The 25,339-nt window shown below is 30.4% G+C and overlaps 2 protein-coding genes across 4 annotated transcripts; one reads left to right on the top strand and one right to left on the bottom strand.

Annotated features, from left to right (window-relative positions):
• Nucleotides 1-6,634: 6,634 nt before the first annotated feature.
• On the top strand, nucleotides 6,635-8,602 carry Rpn9 (regulatory particle non-ATPase 9). Of its 2 annotated transcripts, none has more exons than XM_083102723.1 (5): nucleotides 6,635-6,986; nucleotides 7,071-7,184; nucleotides 7,310-7,636; nucleotides 7,735-8,067; nucleotides 8,195-8,602. In XM_083102723.1, the coding sequence occupies exons 1-5, from the start codon at nucleotides 6,832-6,834 to the stop codon at nucleotides 8,460-8,462; spliced, it is 1,197 nt and encodes a 398-aa protein (XP_082958849.1). In that variant the 5' UTR covers nucleotides 6,635-6,831; the 3' UTR covers nucleotides 8,463-8,602. The 2 variants fall into 2 exon arrangements, with proteins under 2 accessions (XP_082958849.1, XP_082958850.1); XM_083102724.1 differs by having other exon boundaries at nucleotides 6,860-6,986; nucleotides 7,042-7,184.
• Nucleotides 8,603-8,816: 214 nt separating this feature from the next.
• Nucleotides 8,817-14,401, bottom strand: LOC145973390 (choline/ethanolamine kinase). 2 transcript variants are annotated; one of them, XM_083102727.1, is made up of 7 exons: nucleotides 13,818-14,401; nucleotides 12,670-12,706; nucleotides 12,458-12,570; nucleotides 11,848-12,327; nucleotides 11,528-11,774; nucleotides 9,890-10,054; nucleotides 8,817-9,743 (listed from the first exon to the last, which is right to left on the bottom strand). In XM_083102727.1, exons 3-7 carry the CDS (start codon nucleotides 12,568-12,570, stop codon nucleotides 9,630-9,632), a joined length of 1,119 nt encoding a protein of 372 aa, XP_082958853.1. In that variant the 5' UTR covers nucleotides 12,670-12,706; nucleotides 13,818-14,401; the 3' UTR covers nucleotides 8,817-9,629. The 2 variants fall into 2 exon arrangements, with proteins under 2 accessions (XP_082958853.1, XP_082958852.1); XM_083102726.1 differs by lacking the exon at nucleotides 12,670-12,706 and having other exon boundaries at nucleotides 8,820-9,743; nucleotides 13,818-14,391.
• Between the last annotated feature and the right edge of the window lie 10,938 nt (nucleotides 14,402-25,339).

The raw sequence follows: 25,339 nt of genomic DNA, 5'->3' as shown, positions 1-25,339 counted from the left end.
AGTATTTGTTTCTGTAGTATATATTTTTGGAATATTCATAAAAGAGTAACTGTTTGTATTTTCATGTCAAAGAGGAACTGAATATTCTTAAAATAAATTATTAAATTATGATTGCGAAAATACCGTGTTCTTTCCGCGTTCTCTTCGCATTCTTATACAAGATTATCATTTTAACAGAAGAATTTTATCGCTGTCCCTCTCGTCAGATAATATTCCTAAATATTGCTAATTAAATATAAAGAAATGTCGAATAAGAGAGTGAAGATTCGATAAGATTTGTGATAAGTCAACGATTAAATATTAACTTCACAAAATTTAACGATCACCTTCGATATTATAGAATCGCGAGTTAATTATTATGAATTTAATAATTTATTTTTTTTGGTTATATTTGTATTTACGAATTTTTTTTTTCATATCGGAAAATATTCATAAATAAATTAATAAATTACCGTTGCGAAAACACCGTGTTCTTTTCGCGTCCTTTTTCGCATTCTTTTTCGCGTTCTTAGACGAGATTGTCGTTTTAATAAAAGAGTTACCATTGTTCCTTCCGTTAAATAAACTTTAATGAAAGTTGCGTGGCTCGTACCGCCAAGGAGTCAAAACGATTTTCATCATGGAGAATTATTTTTCATCGGTTCTTGTGAGATCCATTCGCGACGTCTAGTTCGGTGCCCTGTTAAAAATTGGGAATTTTTATTGTAAGATTGAAGGAACTAATCTCAGGTTTTCCTGGCAATTTCCGAAAGCAATGATTTCGGTAGTAATTCAACGATGATACGCTTCTTTAACGTCGAATTAATTTAAATAATATATATTTAGATGAGAGAAATGTATCTTTTCTTTTCTTCGTTAAAAATGTTCTATCATTATTAGGATTGGTATTATTATTGTCTATATATATAATGCTAGAAAGATTTAATAGTAGATTAAATATGGATATAGCGTTGTGTATAAATTTTAGGTTTTCAAGTAATTTCATATTGTAATTAATTTGTATAAATTTTTTGATAAAAATAATTACGAACGAATATATTTTTAATTAATATAATTTGTCTCTTTTGAAAAATTATTTTTAGATGCTGGGGATATTAACATTAATTTTTAGTTTCTTTTAAGAAACTATTTGCAGGTATTGGACATCCATCGGCATTTTGAAATATTAGTTTTTAGATATATACCATTTTATATATATGTATAATAAAATACATGCACAAATTTACGTATCCAAAATATTTTTATAATTTTTAATAATGTTATATATTATATATACGCGAAATTATACATGTATATTATATAAAATGTGCGAATACTTAAAAATTTCGAGACAAATCGAATGGGTACCTATATCAGTAAGATATTGATTAAAAGAAAAGAAATTATTAATTTAAACGTTATAAGAATAAGAATCTAGAGAATTAATCTAGAATTAATTGTTTACAATTATTTTATTTATTTTATTTTGCACACTGTTCGAATTGAAATTTTTTAAATCTTGCTGATATCGGGTTCGATTCGTCTCGCGCGCGCGAACCGTACCCCAAATTATGTGTTCGCACATTTAACACAAACTCCAATAATGCATGTATTTTATTATTTATAAATATAATCGTTCGTAATCACATTTCAATAAAATAGGTCGTTATATCCATTTAATTTTCAATAAAGAAATATATTTCTTAATAATGGAAGAACATGTTTTCTAATGTGCATATCAATTTCGTGAATTGGAGATAATGATGAGGGATAATTGTGGTTGATTTATTACTGAAATCATTGCTATCGGGAATAGTCCGGAAGATCCAGGATTCGTTCCCTCCTACAGTGAAGTTCCCGACATTCAATGGATTACTTAACTTTTCTTCGCAGATTGATGTTGCGAAATCTAATGTAGACACAAGATGTTAATCGTTCTCCATTTTTAAGATCGCTCCTCTTTTTATCGGATATTACTGATATATCATTCGCGTATCTGCAATTGAATATTTTGAATATTATCGATTTATTTATTCGTCGCGTTTTATCGCGAATTTTAAATCGCGATTTATCTTATAAAAATTCGCAAGTAAATCGGTCGGTGAATTGTATATTCGCAAACATTACAGACCTCAAATGATTGTCGAAATATTTTTGATTTTCTATACTTACGTGATAGCAATTATATCGCGCTCGTGTCTATTGAGAGCTTCGATTATTATATTATAAAAATTACGTATCGCGATCAAATATTCCGCATATTATGGACTTATTTATTCGTCGCGTTTTCCCGTGAATTCGAGTCGCGATTTATCTTATAAAGATTCGCAATTGACTCAGACAATGAGTACTGTATTCGTAAATATTACAGACATCAAATTGTCTGTCCAAATATCTTCGCATTTATGTGATAATTATATCGCGCGCGATTATAATGTCTATTGAGACGCTTCGATTATTATATTATAAAAGGTACATATCACAATCGGATATTCCGAATATTATCGATTTATTTATTCGTCGCATTTTCTCGGGAATTTTAAATCGCGATTTATCTTATAATTTAATCGTTGACTTATGCCTGTTTCTACCAACGTCGTTTAACTTTAATCTTAGCTTAACTCACTCTTTGTCTCCTTCTAACTGTTCTTTTAATTTGCAATTAACAATTACATATTTTTTCTTCGAAACAACTGTTTTCTTTACACCAATTGATTCCTCTCATTATTTTGTACATAAAAGTATTAAGGTAAGATAATCGAAAAATGAATATTTTACAAGATATTTTACGGTTTATGTAAAATTAAGAAATGATTTCAAGCCTCATAACTCGGAAAGTACTTAATTAAAACTAACTTAATTATAGTATTTTGGAAAGCTCTTGAGATGAGCTACAAGAATATGTAATAAAAATAGCGAGTTCCATTTAAAAAATCCAAAGTGATTTTGCCCTGATCTTGACAACACTCTTCAAGGTCATACTGATATCACCATGTAATGCGTTACTTGAAACCTTACAACTTTTGTTTGAAATATTTTTGTCTGCCGCGCTCAGTTTTTGAGATATTCGGCTGAAACGGGTGATCTGCGACACCCTGTATATACATATATATATATAATAAATTAAAATAAATTGTTTCACTGCACAATATATAGACCATTTAATATTAATTATATTGAACATATTTAGACCAGGAGACGTCATGTGAACACCACAATTGATAACATTGAAAATGTATTAGAAACTAAAATTTTTATATTACTTAATTTATCTTACTGAACATAATTTTAAAATTAATATGATTTTTACGACTAATTGTAAAATCACATTAAACCCAACATTTTATTCAAATAATTTTCAATTAGAAACATTCTTTTACTTATATAACAATAAGTAAAAGTTATCCGAATTATATTGTGTTCGATGTCATTTTAAACGCAAGAATTTCATTAATCCCTTTTAATCAAAAAAGATCAAACAAAATATAAAAGCTTTAGTTTTTATTTTATGGCAATTTAAAGTCATATATTATTATAAATAACGAAAAAATTCCCGATGCCGCAGATTCCGAAATTTCTTACACGAGACTTCATTTATAATATTCACGAATATATGTCAAAATATAAAATGCATTTTTTATTCATTGGAAAGTAATTTTAATAGAATAATGAGAATTTTGCGATTAAAATAATACCAAACACGATATAAATCGCATAAATTTAATTAAATATATAATTATAATGAAATATTTATTATCAGATTAATTAAAAATTACCCGATTTACGTCATGTTTGATATCATTTTAATCGCCAAAATCTCATTAATTCATTAAAATTACTTTCAAACCGATAAAATTAAAAATAAAAGTTTCAATTTTTATTTTATAAGATGTTTACATTTTCGTGAATTGCGAATGGATAGAGGAAGCGAAGAAACCGATTGTAAGAGACTTCGGAACTCTTTGATGATAGGTCATCTCGCTCGCTCTCTACTCATGGTCTTACTTTCTTTGTCACACTTGACAATCGTGATAGATAGCTCGGAAAGATAAGCGGACCCAAGAATCGAGAGCGAGCGAAACAGTAACAAGAACGAGCGAGACAATAATAGGAGCGAGCGAGACAGTAATAGGAGCGAGCGAGACAGTAATAGGTGCGAGCGAGAGGAAAATAATAGCGCGCAAGAAAAATCCGATTCTCGAGCTCGAGTCTCGTTGCTCGTGCTATTTCTATCTCGTTCGCTCTTATTGTTATTTTACTTGTCCTTCTCGCTTCCTCACGTAACTTTCGCATTGCTTTTATACATACATACGTACATACATACGTATATACCACACACACACACACACACACACGCACACACACGCGCGCGCGCGCGTGTGTATATATATACATATATATATATATATATATATATATATATATATATATATATATATATATATATATATATATATATATATATATATATATATATATATACATCTTTATTATTTAGAACTTTTATTCTTAAGAAATGTGTAGGATCTATATTGAAAATAATATCAAACTTTCTCTCTCTTTAAATATATAAATTAATTATTAATAGTCTGGTAAAAAATATCTTATTTTCAAGTATAGTCATATTATGAATAAATTTCTATATATTGTATATAGCTATTTTTAGTATAAATCTCGATATACACTACCGCTCAAAAGTATTTGCCCACTGTAAATTTTATCGAAAATTTTAAAACAAAAGTCTCTATTGTGACTTTATCAATATTTATTGTTTATGTACATATATAACATCCTTATCGATAGCTATTATGTTGAATAAGATTTGATATTTACCGATAATTAACCACGAAACTAAAGATAGCGCCTATGATTCATTTCTTGGAATTAATGTACTTATGTTTTACCCGCGACAGGCACTTGATTATTTCGATCTTCTTTTATTTGGTAGCTTGGCATACAGAAGTAAGACGTATAATACAACTTTGCTTTAGTTATCTGCTCACTTGACTAAAAATCATAACTGTCTAAAATACTCTCTTTTTATAAAGACTTTTTTTCCCTCAATTTATCAAAATGAGCAAAACAAAGGAATTATCGGTAGAGACGAGAGGTATTATTATCGGGCTTCATATGGCTGGAAAAAGCAATCGTCAAATCGCAAAAGATTTGAAGATATCAAGGCGAACTGTTGACTACAATGTGAAGAAATTCACTACTCAAGGCAAAGTTACCAATAATCCTCGCCAAGGCAGACCAAGAATAACGAATTCAAGGGATGATTTAAATATTATAATAAAAAGCAAACGTAATAGACGCCTTACCGCTCCTGAAATAACAGCACAAATCAATGAGAGCCGCAATAAACCTATTAGTTTATCCACTGTAAAAAGACGACTTTTAGATGCAGGCCTTAAAGGATGTTTAGCCGTATCAAAACCGCTATTGAAGACTGCAAATAAGAAGAAAAGACTTAATTGGGCTCAACAACACAAAGATTGGACAATTGAAGACTGAAACAAGGTTCTTTGGAGTGATGAATCCAAATTTGAAATTTTTGGGACTAAGAGACGTGTCTTCGTTCGCCGATATTCTAATGAGAGGGTAGCTGACGGCTGCACAGTGGCTTCTGTCAAACACGGTGGAGGTTCTGTCATGGTATGGGGATGTTTTAGTGGATCTGCAGTGGGTGACTTGATTAAAATAGAGGGAATTCTCCGAAAAGAAGGATACAAAAAGATCATAGAAGAAAATGTTGTTCCTTCTGGCACTCGGTTAATTGGAACAAACTTTATTTTTCAACATGATAATGACCCCAAACACACATCAAAACTGTGTAAAACATTTTTAGAACATTTGAAAAGGCAACACGTTTTAAAAGTTATGGAATGGCCCCCGCAATCACCTGATCTTAATCCGATCGAGTTATTGTGGGATGAACTGGATAGACAGGTGCGAAAATCTTGTCCTACATCCCGAGAGGACTTGTGGAGAATTCTACAAGAAGAGTGGCAGCAAATATCCAGAGAAACGCTAGAAAAATTAATAAGAAGATTGCCAAGACTTTGTGAAGCCGTAATCAAAAATAAAGGCGGGCATATAGATGAATCAAAAGTTTAATGTATAAGTGTTTTGTTAAATGTATAAGTTAAGTTAAGTGTACAATTTGTTCTTGCAATTTTAGTTTATTATATATGAATACTTTTCATAAGATTATTACATTGTTTTATTTATTCCTAGCCATTAGAGCACAAGTATCTTAGGTGGGCAAATACTTTTGAGCGGTAGTGTATATATATATATATATATATATATATATATATATATATATATATATATATATATGGAGAAAGAGAGACCACAAATCTTATTTACATTAAAGATGTATACATAACTTGTCTTGCATTCATATTTTTGCAGTCATATTGCCGGCACTTTGTGCATATAGCACGGAACAGAACCACAAATCGTGGACATAGCATGTTACCCTTTGAAAAGTTTCATGGAAATGGCTATGTAGTTCAATGTCCACGTTTTATGGACATAGAGGCGCTTCAAATACGGGTTCCACCTAAATCAGGGGCATGGCCGCTCTCAGGCTTCTCTCTGCCATAATTCATTTAAGCCCCTTGCACAATGCTAGGCAACAGGCAATAGAAATAAGGAATAGAAACTGTTCACCAATAAATACGCGGAACAGAAAATATTCGCTAATAGGAGCAGAGAATAGATACTCAATAGATTTCTGTTCTTATTGCCTGTTGCTTAGCATTGTGCAAGGGGCTTTATAGTTCGAGTTTGTAATACAGCGCAGCTAAAAAGAACACACTTGAGGAATCGAGAGCTCAATTATGAATGTATCGCGATTTTTCTCGCTCACTCATGTCATCAGACATGGCGGTATCCGTGGCGGTGAAAGATGTGAACACTTTTCTCAGTCAGAAACAAAATGTTTCCGACAAGGAACTGGCCGCAGAATGGGCTCAGCTCGAGGAACTATATAGTAAAAGGTAAGACAAATAAACTATTTCATATAACAAGATTTTATGAGGGAAAAAATAACAGATGGACGTGTTGGTCCTGGTGACTTGCAGGCTTTGGCATCAGCTGACGCTAAAATTGGAGACCTTTGTGAAGAATCCAACGCTCCAGCAGGGAGATAATCTCGTGCAACTGTATGTTAATTTTCTATCAACTTTTGAAAACAAGTGAGTATTTTTAATCATATCTATATTTCGAATTTAAATTTCCTGCGTTATTTTTATTTTATTCTCTGTTTCTCTTTATTATTACCTGTATTAAAATCTTTTTATTATATTTTGTGAAAAAACAGAATAAATCCATTATCATTGGTGGAAATATTGGCACACGTGATACAACAATTTCAAGATAAACAAGAGGCAATTAAATTTTTGGAAAAAACTGAAACTAAAGTCCAAAGTAACAATGAAGCTGTTGCTCTCTGTAAAGTCCTCAAAGGACAAATCTTATTGGATAAATTAAATAATCAAGAACAAGCAAAAAAGATAATAGAAGAAGTAGAAGCTATGCTAGATAATGCCGATGGCATTACAACAGTTCATGGACGTTTTTACCTTTTAGCTAGCCGATTGTATAGATTACAAGGCAAACATGCAGAATATTATCGTACAGCACTAAGGTATGCTTAGGTATAATTTGTATAATTAGTTTATTAAAACTATATAATTTCTGTGTAATTAATTATAATTATCCTTATTTACCTTTTTTTGCATTAAGATATCTAGGCTGCATTGAGCTGAGCAGCTTGAGCAGGCAAGAGCAAGAACAGCACGCCTTCTTTCTTGGTTTAGCGGCACTTTTAGGCGAAGGGGTTTATAATCTTGGAGAACTGCTTGCACATCCAGTTCTAGAATCATTAAAAGGCACACCCAACAATTGGCTCATCGATTTGTTACAAGCTTTTAATGCTGGTGATATCGTCGCATTGGAGAGATTGAAACCGCAATGGAGTAAAGTGGCCGATCTAGCCGCGCAGGAATTAAAATTGAGACAAAAGATCTCCTTGTTATGCCTCATGGAAATGACTTTTAAGAGACAAGCCAATAATCGGTACATATATAATTCATTAACATTTTTTATATATACAATAATATAAAAGTTTGGAAGCTTCAAGAATTAAATGAAATATGCATTTAATTTCTTATTAAATGGACATTCCACAATAATGTTTACACAGGCAGTTGACATTTGCGGAGATCTCTCAGGAGACGCGTTTGCCTCTCGGTGAAGTGGAATTATTAGTGATGAAAGCTCTCGCTCAGGGTCTTGTTCGAGGTGCCATAGATCAAGTAGCAGGTACCGTCAACATGACTTGGGTGCAGCCACGCGTTCTAGATCGCAGCCAAATTGCCGGTATGGTACAGCGTCTCGACGGATGGTGTAAAGACGTTAGTTCAATGGAGAAACTTTTGGAGTCTAGAGCCTCTGAAATTCTCACTCTTTGAGAAAAATTTGTTGCGCAGATCATTTCCAACTTATTATTAATCTGTTGTATTACAATGGAATGCTAAGGTTCACATATTTACAATTATAAAAATCAGTTCCCCAACATGCCATCAATAAATATGAAAAATTATTTCACATATATTTGCATTTATATAACAGTCTTCCGTGTAAATTTTTTCCTCCTATACAAAAAGACAAATTGTATAATTTATAAATAATATTATTTTATAAGTGAATTAAAGGTATAAGAAAAACTCTAAATAGAAACGAAAAAGGTAAAACATTTTATCTGAAACGAAAAAAGTAAACATTTTATTTGAAAATTCGTGAAAATACATTTTTCAGTTTTAGGTGCATTTTATATTAAATATCAATAACTATGAATATTAAATGCTGTGCTCCTTGATACAATCTTAAGTACTTGTACTTTAATATAATATACTTAAGTAAAAATGGTGAATATTTCTCTAGTTCTATTTACAAGTATGTTATATATAATTTATATATAATTATTACAAGTTAATAATCAAGCATATAAACAGACACAATATGATTGACAGAAAACAATTTGAGAGATATAGTCCTACAATAAATATATATAAAAATTAAAAGAAATGTACATTTATAAATGATAGACTCACAATTTGATTGAGCACATAATTTTTTACATTCAGCCTTGTCATTTTTAATTTTCACTCCTTATAAAAAAAATCAGTTTTCTCATTTATTTAAAAGAATGTTTCAAATAAAAATAAATGTATTTAAGTACTTTGCTTCTTATTTTTGATAGAAGCGTATTAGGATTTGAGAAATGCTATTAAAAATACTAAACAAAACGTTTAAGTACATGCTTATTCTATATCACATGGTTGACTTTCCGTTTACTCTTGATCTGCTTCGTTTATTCATGCGTCGTATTGTATGCAAACAATGCACTTATACGTTTGTGAAAGTAGCAGAGTACATTATTTCGCGATTTCGAATGAAATGATGATTTAATGTACTCTATTAAATATACTCTCTTAAAAGAGTTACTCGTTGCTCGCTAGAGTTATATCAATACCATCAATTGGAATTGACAAAGCAAATGAAGCTACCTACTTATGTAGCAAAATGTTATAAGATAGATTGCAAATGTATCTTTTTTTCTTTTCAATCTTGTTTTTTCAATCTATATCTTTAGATCTTCTTTTCAAGCTGTTATCTAAAGTTGGTGGACCAGAGGCAATAATCTTCTCTTTTAGATACATATAATTTTTCAATCTGCAGACAGCATAATCCTGAAACATGCAGTTATATTAATACATATTTAAATAGATCTACTAATTAAATGGAAAAGGGTAGAAGATACAAAATATTCTCTTATATAATTTTTTTCATTTTTAATATATTTAAAGTATCAAAATTTGTTTACATCTGTACACACCCAATATCCGAACGGAATCTGCGAAATTTTGGCATTTACGATGCTCCAAAGACCCCAAAATAGATGACTAGCTAATGAGAATATCCTCACTTCCATTATGACACGTTGTTCCTCCAGAGATCCTTCTTTCCCCAATGTTTTCAGATAGGCTCTTATGAAGTTGAGCTGTTGAAAAAAAAATAGTCTGTGAAATCGTGTATCAAAGAAGAGACAAAAAGTTATCCTACTCTTGTACTTTACATTTTGTTTAATAATTGTTAAAATAACTTTTTTATAATAGACTTGTTTACACCTCAAAAATATTCAATGATTGTTTCACAAAAAAAGTAATTTATATAATATAATGTATAACAAGAGAGACAAAACATTGTTATAACAATATGAACAAATTAGACATACACAGACTTTAAACATTAACAAATAAGATAATACAATCAATAAAAGCATCTGAAGAAGAAAATACAAAAAAGTTATGATATGTTAACACAATATATGAAATGTATATTTAAAAAAAAATATGAAGTTCTGCATAAAATTCTTTTTACTTTTTTAAATTTTTATATAAATCTAAAAAAAGGTGATCATTATTCAACATATGTCATATTTTGTTATCAAATTATTCATATCTATCCATATTTGTATGCGTAATTGAAAGATAAATATTTCCTATTACTTAACGCACGCGCGACTATAAATCCCTAATATTTTATGGAAAACGACATAATTATAAAGTGAATCGTTTTCGCAAAATTTGCTATTAATTTGGTATTAATTATGGTATTAATTGCGTATCGTTTGGTATTATGTGTATAGAGTCACATCGGTTAAAGTGCTCCAATGCTAGATTAATAAATGCACTTTTACCGCTACCGAAACAATACATTCGTACAAGGGTACGCAGATTATGAATTGATTAGAGTGAGGAGAGTGTACAGGTACTATAAAGTGTAGATGAATGGATTGGTGTTGCCAAGATGGTACCCTGATTCCACAAATGTAGAGCACCCACAAGTCGGGATCCATCGCGCAGACATTCAGATTGCTGGCCATTTTTTTCTCTGATTGCAGGCATCAACTTTGTCTCGACGGACTGCAGTCCTGCGAAACTAATATATACACACGCAGCACACGCCAAGTCGACACCCCTATCTACTTTGTGTCCTGGCACAATATCCAATAATATGTCAATTTGCAACCCAAGAGACTATACTGTGTAAGGATTAAATTACAAAATTCTGGCAATAATTTGTATAAACATTACATTTTTATGATATATAAAATGCACACTATTCTCTTCAATCAAATTTGTATTTCTTATATAACTTAAATAAATGTTTGATAAGTATGAAAATAAAATAATAATAATAAATTAAAATTAATTATTTCGGTATTAAATTGCTATCATATAAAACTTATGAATTTCTGTTAACTTCAAAATTTTCCTTATGAATGTAATTTTACATCACTGTAATAGATATACCTATCTTTTATTTGTGAGCATTATATATTCTCAATGGTTTAATTCGTTTATAAAAAAACTCATGATATGATAATGCTGGATGAAGCATATTGAACAAATAATCAGGATATCTTACCCAAATTAAATCATCGCCCAATTTTTTCTCATTTGAAACTTACCTTTTGTTCTTTTGTAGGACCAGCAGATGGACGTTCATGAAAGAAAGGATATTCTGGCGCTGTGTAGTCGTATTGCCATTCAGCAAAATGATTAGCGATATCAAATCCTCGATAATTATAGGAACAATATTCGAAGTCAATAAGTACTAATTCCGGCTTTCGCGTATTTTGACGTAGAAGTATATTGCCTTCCTGCATATCGTTATGACAGAATGTAACCGGGTATTTTTGCTGCATCACGAGTGCCCTAACAAATAGATTGGAAAATTTAAATTTTAGTATGATATTTTTTTTACAAGTTTTAAACTTTTTCTACTTACTTGAGCCAATTGATTTCGTGTTCTAAATTTATATATTTTATTGCATTAATATTCTCTAACTGTTGAATATCAATATCTTCAATATTCTCGAGAATATCTGTCGCTGTGTTAAGCCAGTTATTCATTGTTTCCCATATCCATTTAGGCTCTTTGCTAATTGGTATCTGCATTGTATGTATCTGTCCCATTTTCTCTGCGATCAGCAAACTCAAAGTAGAATCTGCCAGTTCCTTTGTAAGTAAAGGTCGGGCGGGTATATACTCCTCTATGCGACCACCAGGAAATACTCCATGCAATTTGGGACCGAGTCTCCTCTCAGAGAGTAAAGTGAAGATGACAGATTCTGTGATAAGTCCCTCCAAGGCTCTCTCTCCGTGTACTTGTCCATATAAACGTAGCAAAACTTGACGAGGTTCCCCTCTGACTGGAACTGTTCCTTCAGGGAGCTCGATATTATACAACCAGTTACTAAGACCACCACTGGAAGTAATGAATGATGTCATTTTATTATATATATATATATATTGCTAAACTAATTTTTATCTATAACTGAATTATCTAAATTGTAGTGTACTTTATATAAAATCTTTTACATAAAAATCTCACAAACCTGATACGTTTCAGAATAATATTTTCTGCTGTAACATGCTTCCAGACACCGTTTAAGTAATCTCGACAAATTCTCGCAGCAGTTTCCCTCATCTCAGGATTCTTATCTGACATCTATCATAAAACATATAACTTACAATAATTTTGGGACATTGTATTTAATTACATCTTTCTTTTTTTTGAAATAGTTAAAGTATAATATATTTCTCTCACCGGCTATATTGAAAAATCATTTCAATCACGTTCTCTCCTGATATGATATGACGGAATGCGGTAAAAATAATCAAACGAGTAAGAAATATAATATGATTCCCAAAATTATTTGTGCAACTAAAGATGAGTTTGTGGATTCAAACGAAAAACAACGATTAAACATTATGCCAAGAATCATGTATTCATAATATTGAAATCATCTGCTGTTTACAGAAAAAAAGCATGCATCACGACGTCTGATGTTACGGATCAGTGGATCTCAAATTTGACAAATAACATTTGACACATGATATTTGACAAATTGCACAATATGAACTATGGACATTTGCACGTAAAGATCTACCTGTGTACGGAGTAGGAAGAAAAAATAGAATTCAAATTAAAATGATTTATTAAAATACAAAAAATATAAAAAATGTAATTTTGCATATCACGCTAAATTGTGATGGCTGATTTATATAAATACATTGCGCATTTCTTTGCTGATAAATTAATTTTTTTAATATACGATTATCGCAACTTACGCGCCATTCTGAATCCTCTTTTATTGATAAAAGTGCCTTTAAAAGTGTCTTATAAGCCTTCTGATTGGCTGTAAGCCACTTGTAGAGGCACTTTTATCGATAAAAGAGGATTCAGAATATAGACCTAAGAATTTGCAATCGCTGTTTATAAATGGATATAGGGGAACAGGCTTTATTTATACGATCTACAAATATTATCACGGCACACATATATGTATGTACAATGAGAAAACAAATATAATATACGCACAAAAATAGATTAATGAGCATTTTCGACACAACATTATGGACATCACATATATGAGTGAAAATTAATGATAAAAATAACTGCAGCAAAATTCATCCAGCTCGCTTCGATTAGCTACGACGCAATCGCGTACACACGCGTACACACAATGCGTAAATAATATATAAATAATGATATTCAAGGATATCGAGTAAATTAAATATAGCGAAGGAAAAGGGAGAGAATCTCAAGGCTACGAGCATTTTCTTGTATTGCCTTTATTAAATTCCAATGTTATCATGCTTATCGCGTTCACTTGAACATTCAGTTTTATTTCAAAAAGAGAAAGAGAAAAAAAAAACAAGTATATAAAAGGTACCACAATTTACAGTAAATACCTTATGTTCAACGCCTATGCCCATGTCGAAATCTTCTAGGTTGAGCCTCGGATATTATCGAATACGCTGTCGGGAACTAATTAAAATCGCTGGCACGTCGCTCGGAAGAGGATAAGCGAGGAATTCTTCGATCGAGTCTCCCGATATAATACACACCCGTCGAAAACTATAATTATTATTGCCACGACTGTATCACCGATTCACAATGAGTCATGTCCGGATCGCAAACCGGATAAGATAGATAATTTATATGTACACGTGTACAGTATGGTATTTGCGTCTTTCCGTTTTTCGCGATAAACAAGTCCTCGTTAAGAGAACTTAGATTAGCTAGATTAGGATATTAGCTACGTTAAGTATCGCTCGCGGAATTTGACGTATAACACAATGATAACGATGATAACCTCTTCTAAAAAAAAATGTTTTATCGCAAAACATACAGCATTGCGAGATAAAGAGAGAAGAAACTATGTCGATACAAAGCTGTGAATGAAAGACGAATGGTTGTTGGACTTGAAACAGAGAGAAGCCTGAGAGCGGCCATGATTTAGATGGAACCCGTATTTGAAGCGCCTCTATGTCCACAAAACGTGGACATTGAACTACATAGCCATGTCCATGAAACTTCTCAAAGGGTAACATGCTATGTCCACGACACCGACGAGATAATAGGTGCTTTCCATTTACATCAAAACTCAGATAAATCTCACTTCTGTCTTTCTTTAACATGAATGTTGAAGAAAGACAGAAGTGAGATTTATCTGAGTTTTGATGTAAATGGAAAGCACTTACTATTAACATAGAGAAGACTGAGAGATGTCATGTGCAAGTAATGTGACAAGAGAAAAAGATGCAAAATGGATGGAATCAGAGAGAAGACTGAGAGATGTCATGACCCGTTTTTAGATGATCCCTGGAAGCGATACTCCCTCTGTGGACACTAAAAACGTGGACATGAACTACAAAACCAATGTCCACGAATGTTCTCAGAGGGTAACACATATGTCCCTCTGATAATATAAATAATATAAATAAAAATATAAATAATTTAATTAATAATAATTTATTATATAACAATATTAGTATGTTCTCTCTTTTCACGCTATTATTTATTTATTTATTTATGTGTCTTCTTTTTCTTTTTCTCAACATCATTTATTTATTTATTTAGTTCGCTCTAAGTCAGTCTTTTAAAATGCAAAACTAAATATTATAAAATTTGACTTCGGAAAAACGCGGTAAAACAATCGAATAAATTCAAATCATTAGCATAACAAAAGGTTCCGTGATATATCAATCGTTTAATAATTAATTTAAAATAAAATACCTCTATAATTTAAAATTCCGCGTGTTTATGTAGTACGTAAAATATTTCGGCAGAGAATTATCAATAATATCATGTTTGGCCTTGGCGACGTATAGCAAGCGCGCTATACATATCACGGCTTTGTCATCATTCGCACGGTGACTCTCGAGTAATAAAGTAGTGATGAGAAACGCTTCGTATATTGTAATTTTTGTACTAAACACGATTATGATTAGTATCGAAACATAATTTGCTATAAATATTAATAATTAAAAATTAATTAACTTTTGATAAACATGAAACTGTATCGCAACGATAAATATTTATCGAATCGTAATCATTCATTACTGCGAATAAAAATTGAAACAGGGAATACATGAAAGGGGACAAGAGAATTAAATATATTATGATCTTTTGATCATCAATGCTTATTATAATATTTCTTTAACAATATTAGAATTAAATATATTTCGACCAATGCTTTAAATTTTCTCAATCCTGGTTAATTAAACAAGAAATATATTTAATTCTAATATTGTTAAAGAAATATTATAATAAGCATCGATGATCAAAAGATCATAATATATTTAATTCTCTTGTCATCTTTCATGTATCCCCTATTTCAATTTTTATTCGCAGTAATGATTGATTACGATTCGATAAATATTTATCGTTGCGATACAGTTTCATGTCGTTTATCAAAAGTTAATTAATTTTTAATTATTAATATTTATAGCAAATTATGTTTCGATCGAGTGATAAAGTAACACGGATGGAATATATTTGTGACTCTAAGTATTAAAATAATAATTATTGTCCGTAAAGATCACAATGATCGAAGTGATTATTTAATATTTTGTATTCCTATCATTTTATCGATTCTCGATTAAATTGTATATTAATATACAATTTAATCGAGAATCGATTTAATGTGATAGGAATCCAACATATTAAATAATCACATCGATGTTTGCAATCTTTACGGACAATAATTATTATTTTAATACTTAGAGTCACAAATATATTCCATCCGTGTTACTTTATCATTTTACTTGACAATCTAAATATAATTTGGGGGGGGATTGTGAAAGAACACGAAGTAAAACAATCGAATTATAGATGCAAATAATTAGTATAACGAAAGACTTCATGATGAATAGTTTAATAAATAATCAATTAATCTTAATCAATAAATTAAAATGCTTCTATAATTTAATATTCCGCGCACGAATATTTTATATTACAGAAAATATTTCGGCAACGAGAGAATTATCAATAACACCGTGTTCGACCTTGATAAACAGTATCGCGCTATTGTTAATATGTTACACGGCTTTATTATCATTCGCACAGTGATCTTGAGTAGTGACGTGAGAGACGTTTCACATATTATCAAATTCTTTCTTTACATAGTCAACCTTGGCGATATAAACAGTACCGCGGTAATGTTTCTGACTTACGATCATTCGCTCAGTGGCTCTTGAGCAGTGAATATCTTGAGTAGTGATGTGAGACGTATCATATATTATCAAATTCTTTCTCTGAACACAATTGCAAGTGCAACGAGGAACTTTTCGTGAATGAATGTAAGTGCAACGAGGAATTCAAATGAGTGCAACGAGGATTGAAGTGCCACGAGGAAAAAGCGAAGAAAGCAAAAAAAAAGGAGATTTTGGAAATGGATGGACCAATGAAATATGATGTAAGTCATTAATATAAATTATTTATCACATTCATTATTTGTTATATTGTTGCGTCCCCGCGTCCCGTCCCGCTGTATTCGTCACCCGTTGAATCTTCGAATTCTTTCGAAGAAGGTCGTTTCCGCGCGCGATGTCAAGATATTGTTATAAACAACGACTGTCAAAGAATCTGAGCCCAGCTGTCAAGCTGTGCGGACGCGCGTCTATTTGTGATCCATTTTACGATTATTCTGAATTCTTGTATGTTACTCGCGGTTTATTAAAATTCTTGTGCACCTTAAATCGCGTTATTATTTACGAGTGCACGAACGTCAGCGTATGCCGAAAAAAATATTCCATTTTATTTTAAAATATTTATAAAACATTTATAAAATTTTTTATTAATTAATATTTTCAGTTACTTCTTATATTTTATAAAACATTTCATATTAATATATTTCTTTAAATATTTCATGTATAAAAAAAATAGAAATTTTTTTATTTATCATATTTCTAAAAGTTTATATCTAAGAAATATAAATTATTTTGTAATTACGAAATTTATAATATTAAAATATAATAATTAGTTTAAAAAATAATTAGTTTTAAAATCAATTATTTTGAACATTGCTTTATATAATAGATTTTCTTTTATCTTTTATATTTTTATTTATTATTTATATTTGCGAATTTAAATTTATGTACTATATTACAAAATAAATTTCAAATTATGTATTATATTATATATAAAATTATATATAATATAACCCTCCCATGGGGTACACCTTGTCGCGGTGGGAGGGCTTAGTACTTGGATGGTGCCTTGAGGTTTATCTTAAATTTTTCTATTTATGATAAATTTTAAGGTGCCTGAATGGGAAGCTAAGTACCCTTTCGCGTCGTCGGTGCCGTCAACGTGCCGCGGACGGCAAGCGCTTCGTTACCGCGTTTTCGCGTTGCAGTATTCTCGCGTTGTCGCGTTTTCGCGGAACTTTTGGACTTTTTCATATAAAATCCCAATTTCATTTATTGTCACGAGTCTCTACTTCCGATGCCAACTAACTGGGATGTTTCGAGTTTGCACACGTTACTATACAACGTACACTCGCGCTTCGTGCTTCGTGCTTCGTCAAGTGATTCGGCCCGAATTAGTTAGAACTTGATCGATTGCTCGGAATGGTCGTCAATGGGTCCCTTCTCTTTGCTCGTCTACAGCCATACGCACTGCGTGTGTTAACCCTGTCGAGGAGTCGAGTGGATTCCCCTAAGCACGATTTTCGCTCGGTAAAAGGGGTTGCCTCCCCATTTTCTAAATTGCTGAATGTTAGCATTTAAAAAATGTGGGTATCCTCTTCTTTTGCCGTCTACTAGCCTGGTGTAGCATATAGCAACCGCGGCAGGCATAATATGTCCGGGCGGAGCACCTGAAATCGTGCTTAGCGGGTCCAGGTTCGATACGAGATAGGATAATTATGCGCGAAAAAGAGTTGGTGAACTTCATTTTCCTCTATTTCCGTTAATCGCTTCGTCTTCTTTCCGGTTTGGGCTTAGTCCTTGCTCGTTGTATCGTTGCATTCCCGACCTGTTGACTCGAAGCTGATTCTCGTAAGTGAAATGGGATTTTCGCTCGTACCGAAACCGGGAGTGCCGTTCAAAGTATATACATATTAAGTATATACATCGCGCGATCAAATAGAAAATTTTTTATTGTACCGAAATAGTGCGGACACCGTTAAGTATCGCGCGTAAAATAGCGGAAATAGCGATATAAAAATATCGCTCGCGAGTGCGGGAGTGTCGTTATCGCGCGCCAACAACATGAGAGGAGGAGGAGGCCTGGGAGAGGCATCTTACATCGGCGGAGCAACCTGATGGTGAATATCTATTATTTATATGTTAATTGTTATAAATCGTTAACTTGTTATAAACGAACAATAATTCGATCTTATTATTTAAATGAATTAAAGAGAAAGATTTTTATAAAAGTCATATAAAATTTTCTATTTAAAAAACGGTTTCAAAAATTTATAAAATTTTTCCATACGTGTTTATCTGCTTATTATTTTACACATGGGATATAAAATTCCGCGCGATAAAGATTTTTTAAAATATTAATTGCATTTTGTGAGCATTATTATAAATGAATTTTATATTTGTATGTTACAGACAACTAGCTTCGATAACAACAACTCCGCTGTTGCGCATCAGTGCCGGTGAGTGAAAAAAACTTTTATTTAACTTTAAGGTAACAGATTCGTAAAGATTGCAGATGTAGATGTAGATGTAGATGTAGATGTAGATTGTAGATTGTAGATAAATCCGTTGCCTTAAAATGGATGAGCTAGGATGGATTAAATTAAATAAATTAAATTAAATAATTAAATTAAATTAATTCAATTAAATTAAATAATTTTAATAAGTTCTTTCGAACTTATGCTTTGCATCTATTGCGAAAATATATTGAAATATTAATTAAAAAAAGAAGAGATTAAGAAAAGATTTTTTTGTAAAGATTTTGTCTAATTTATTAAATAAAGGACACGCATTAACAATTACCAATTTTATCAATTTTTGATGCTAATTTATTCTTATAATACGCACTTATCTTCTAATTGCTCATAGCTCATCCATCGTAGAATTTGTTTGTAGATATTGTTTTTAAACTTTACTTTAACTTAATATAAAGCCAAATGATTAATTAATTAAATAATTTGTAATATGATAAATACACATATTAATTTTATATTTTACTATAAAATATAATTTATAGAAATTTGTAGTAATTTGGCTTTATTTCAGTTAAAATAAAGTTATATTCAATATTTAACGAACGATCGTGAAATCGAACGATCGTTACTAAATGAGCGTAAATATTTCACGCTCTTTTGCCGGTAATTATCCGGCAAAAGAAGGAGTAATTATCTCCTTCTTCGATCTCTGATTAGAGATCGAGAAAGAAAGTGGCCAGGATCAACGAAAGGTAGGTTCAACTGGCCTGAAGAGTACGGTTAGGGTACGCGGTTAGGGCACGTGACTAAAATATATACATGATTAGGTGAGGTGATGATTAGAGATAGGTTCCTCAAATCTCGAATAATTTTAGTTAATCAGGAAGTAGGGTTGTTAAGGCTATTAAGTAAAATCATTAGAATTCTTCTATTAATATTAGGGTTGTTAGGGCTCTTAAGATCATTAGAATTCTGTTATAGTAGGATTGTTGGAGCTATTAAAATGATTAGAATCCTTTAATAGTAGGGTTGTTAGGGCTATTAAGTAAGATTCATTCTTTCTTTTAATATTCCAATAATCCTAGGGGTAAATTAAAATTATTTTAATTAAGTTGAATTTATTTTTAAAAACGTAAAAATGAATATAACATGTTTTAAAAATAAAAATGTTTTAAAAGGGAAATTTAAATTATCAAAATTATCTTCAGAAATATTAAAGAAATTGCATAATTATTAACGTTTAAGAAATCTTAACATGTTATATTTTATTTTAAAACTTAAAAATGTATGTGTATTAAATCGAATATAATATTAAATCCAAATGTTAATGCTATCAATATCAAATTATTATATCAATGTTATTAAATATTTGAATAAATGGAATTATTATTTGATATTGATAGCATCATAAATTTGTAAATTGTAAATTGTAAATTATAAATAGTTATAATTGTATTTTAATTATAATATCTAACATTGATATTTTAATTGTAAAATACAATACAATTATGACTATAATTATATTATATGAAATTGTATTTATGATTGTAAATTCTTATGTAAATTACACGAAAAATTATCGAAAGTATACGTATAATGATTACATAATAGTAATTAACATAATAGTAATTCATTAAATTAAAGTATTTGTTTCTGTAGTATATATTTTTGGAATATTCATAAAAGAGTAACTGTTTGTATTTTCATGTCAAAGAGGAACTGAATATTCTTAAAATAAATTATTAAATTATGATTGCGAAAATACCGTGTTCTTTCCGCGTTCTCTTCGCGTTCTTATACAAGATTATCATTTTAACAGAAGAATTTTATCGCTGTCCCTCTCGTCAGATAATATTCCTAAATATTGCTAATTAAATATAAAGAAATGTCGAATAAGAGAGTGAAGATTCGATAAGATTTGTGATAAGTCAACGATTAAATATTAACTTCACAAAATTTAACGATCACCTTCGATATTATAGAATCGCGAGTTAATTATTATGAATTTAATAATTTATTTTTTTTGGTTATATTTGTATTTACGAATTTTTTTTTTCATATCGGAAAATATTCATAAATAAATTAATAAATTACCGTTGCGAAAACACCGTGTTCTTTTCGCGTCCTTTTTCGCATTCTTTTTCGCGTTCTTAGACGAGATTGTCGTTTTAATAAAAGAGTTACCATTGTTCCTTCCGTTAAATAAACTTTAATGAAAGTTGCGTGGCTCGTACCGCCAAGGAGTCAAAACGATTTTCATCATGGAGAATTATTTTTCATCGGTTCTTGTGAGATCCATTCGCGACGTCTAGTTCGGTGCCCTGTTAAAAATTGGGAATTTTTATTGTAAGATTGAAGGAACTAATCTCAGGTTTTCCTGGCAATTTCCGAAAGCAATGATTTCGGTAGTAATTCAACGATGATACGCTTCTTTAACGTCGAATTAATTTAAATAATATATATTTAGATGAGAGAAATGTATCTTTTCTTTTCTTCGTTAAAAATGTTCTATCATTATTAGGATTGGTATTATTATTGTCTATATATATAATGCTAGAAAGATTTAATAGTAGATTAAATATGGATATAGCGTTGTGTATAAATTTTAGGTTTTCAAGTAATTTCATATTGTAATTAATTTGTATAAATTTTTTGATAAAAATAATTACGAACGAATATATTTTTAATTAATATAATTTGTCTCTTTTGAAAAATTATTTTTAGATGCTGGGGATATTAACATTAATTTTTAGTTTCTTTTAAGAAACTATTTGCAGGTATTGGACATCCATCGGCATTTTGAAATATTAGTTTTTAGATATATACCATTTTATATATATGTATAATAAAATACATGCACAAATTTACGTATCCAAAATATTTTTATAATTTTTAATAATGTTATATATTATATATACGCGAAATTATACATGTATATTATATAAAATGTGCGAATACTTAAAAATTTCGAGACAAATCGAATGGGTACCTATATCAGTAAGATATTGATTAAAAGAAAAGAAATTATTAATTTAAACGTTATAAGAATAAGAATCTAGAGAATTAATCTAGAATTAATTGTTTAAAATTATTTTATTTATTTTATTTTGCACACTGTTCGAATTGAAATTTTTTAAATCTTGCTGATATCGGGTTCGATTCGTCTCGCGCGCGCGAACCGTACCCCAAATTATGTGTTCGCACATTTAACACAAACTCCAATAATGCATGTATTTTATTATTTATAAATATAATCGTTCGTAATCACATTTCAATAAAATAGGTCGTTATATCCATTTAATTTTCAATAAAGAAATATATTTCTTAATAATGGAAGAACATGTTTTCTAATGTGCATATCAATTTCGTGAATTGGAGATAATGACGAGGGATAATTGTGGTTGATTTATTACTGAAATCATTGCTATCGGGAATAGTCCGGAAGATCCAGGATTCGTTCCCTCCTACAGTGAAGTTCCCGACATTCAATGGATTACTTAACTTTTCTTCGCAGATTGATGTTGCGAAATCTAATGTAGACACAAGATGTTAATCGTTCTCCATTTTTAAGATCGCTCCTCTTTTTATCGGATATTACTGATATATCATTCGCGTATCTGCAATTGAATATTTTGAATATTATCGATTTATTTATTCGTCGCGTTTTATCGCGAATTTTAAATCGCGATTTATCTTATAAAAATTCGCAAGTAAATCGGTCGGTGAATTGTATATTCGCAAACATTACAGACCTCAAATGATTGTCGAAATATTTTTGATTTTCTATACTTACGTGATAGCAATTATATCGCGCTCGTGTCTATTGAGAGCTTCGATTATTATATTATAAAAATTACGTATCGCGATCAAATATTCCGCATATTATGGACTTATTTATTCGTCGCGTTTTCCCGTGAATTCGAGTCGCGATTTATCTTATAAAGATTCGCAATTGACTCAGACAATGAGTACTGTATTCGTAAATATTACAGACATCAAATTGTCTGTCCAAATATCTTCGCATTTATGTGATAATTATATCGCGCGCGATTATAATGTCTATTGAGACGCTTCGATTATTATATTATAAAAGGTATACATATCACAATCGGATATTCCGAATATTATCGATTTATTTATTCGTCGCATTTTCTCGGGAATTTTAAATCGCGATTTATCTTATAATTTAATCGTTGACTTATGCCTGTTTCTACCAACGTCGTTTAACTTTAATCTTAGCTTAACTCACTCTTTGTCTCCTTCTAACTGTTCTTTTAATTTGCAATTAACAATTACATATTTTTTCTTCGAAACAACTATGTTTTCTTTACACCAATTGATTCCTCTCATTATTTTGTACATAAAAGTATTAAGGTAAGATAATCGAAAAATGAATATTTTACAAGATATTTTACGGTTTATGTAAAATTAAGAAATGATTTCAAGCCTCATAACTCGGAAAGTACTTAATTAAAACTAACTTAATTATAGTATTTTGGAAAGCTCTTGAGATGAGCTACAAGAATATGTAATAAAAATAGCGAGTTCCATTTAAAAAATCCAAAGTGATTTTGCCCTGATCTTGACAACACTCTTCAAGGTCATACTGATATCACCATGTAATGCGTTACTTGAAACCTTACAACTTTTGTTTGAAATATTTTTGTCTGCCGCGCTCAGTTTTTGAGATATTCGGCTGAAACGGGTGATCTGCGACACCCTGTATATACATATATATATATAATAAATTAAAATAAATTGTTTCACTGCACAATATATAGACCATTTAATATTAATTATATTGAACATATTTAGACCAGGAGACGTCATGTGAACACCACAATTGATAACATTGAAAATGTATTAGAAACTAAAATTTTTATATTACTTAATTTATCTTACTGAACATAATTTTAGAATTAATATGATTTTTACGACTAATTGTAAAATCACATTAAACCCAACATTTTATTCAAATAATTTTCAATTAGAAACATTCTTTTACTTATATAACAATAAGTAAAAGTTATCCGAATTATATTGTGTTCGATGTCATTTTAAACGCAAGAATTTCATTAATCCCTTTTAATCAAAAAAGATCAAACAAAATATAAAAGCTTTAGTTTTTATTTTATGGCAATTTAAAGTCATATATTATTATAAATAACGAAAAAATTCCCGATGCCGCAGATTCCGAAATTTCTTACACGAGACTTCATTTATAATATTCACGAATATATGTCAAAAAATAAAATGCATTTTTTATTCATTTGAAAGTAATTTTAATAGAATAATGAGAATTTTGCGATTCAAATAATACCAAACACGATATAAATCGCATAAATTTAATTAAATATATAATTATAATGAAATATTTATTATCAGATTAATTAAAAATTACCCGATTTACGTCATGTTTGATATCATTTTAATCGCCAAAATCTCATTAATTCATTAAAATTACTTTCAAACCGATAAAATTAAAAATAAAAGTTTCAATTTTTATTTTATAAGATGTTTACATTTTCGTGAATTGCGAATGGATAGAGGAAGCGAAGAAACCGATTGTAAGAGACTTCGGAACTCTTTGATGATAGGTCATCTCGCTCGCTCTCTACTCATGGTCTTACTTTCTTTGTCACACTTGACAATCGTGATAGATAGCTCGGAAAGATAAGCGGACCCAAGAATCGAGAGCGAGCGAAACAGTAACAAGAACGAGCGAGACAATAATAGGAGCGAGCGAGACAGTAATAGGAGCGAGCGAGACAGTAATAGGTGCGAGCGAGAGGAAAATAATAGCGCGCAAGAAAAATCCGATTCTCGAGCTCGAGTCTCGTTGCTCGTGCTATTTCTATCTCGTTCGCTCTTATTGTTATTTTACTTGTCCTTCTCGCTTCCTCACGTAACTTTCGCATTGCTTTTATACATACATACGTACATACATACGTATATACCACACACACACACACACACACGCGCGCGCGCGCGCGCGCGCGTGTTTATATATATACGTATATATATATATATATATATATATATATACATCTTTATTATTTAGAACTTTTATTCTTAAGAAATGTGTAGGATCTATATTGAAAATAATATCAAACTTTCTCTCTCTTTAAATATATAAATTATTTATTAATAGTCTGGTAAAAAATATCTTATTTTCAAGTATAGTCATATTATGAATAAATTTCTATATATTGTATATAGCTATTTTTAGTATAAATCTCGATATATATATATATATATATATATATATATATATATATATATATATATATATATGGAGAAAGAGAG

The sequence above is a fragment of the Camponotus vicinus genome, unplaced genomic scaffold (genome assembly GCF_025532165.1).
Source record: "Camponotus vicinus isolate PSW18456_S1 unplaced genomic scaffold, iyCamVici1.0 SCAF_6, whole genome shotgun sequence".
In the NCBI taxonomy this organism is placed as follows: Eukaryota; Metazoa; Arthropoda; class Insecta; order Hymenoptera; family Formicidae; genus Camponotus; species Camponotus vicinus.
The sequence above is the reverse complement of the archived record's forward strand: the minus strand, read 5'-3'. Positions and strand labels throughout refer to the sequence as shown.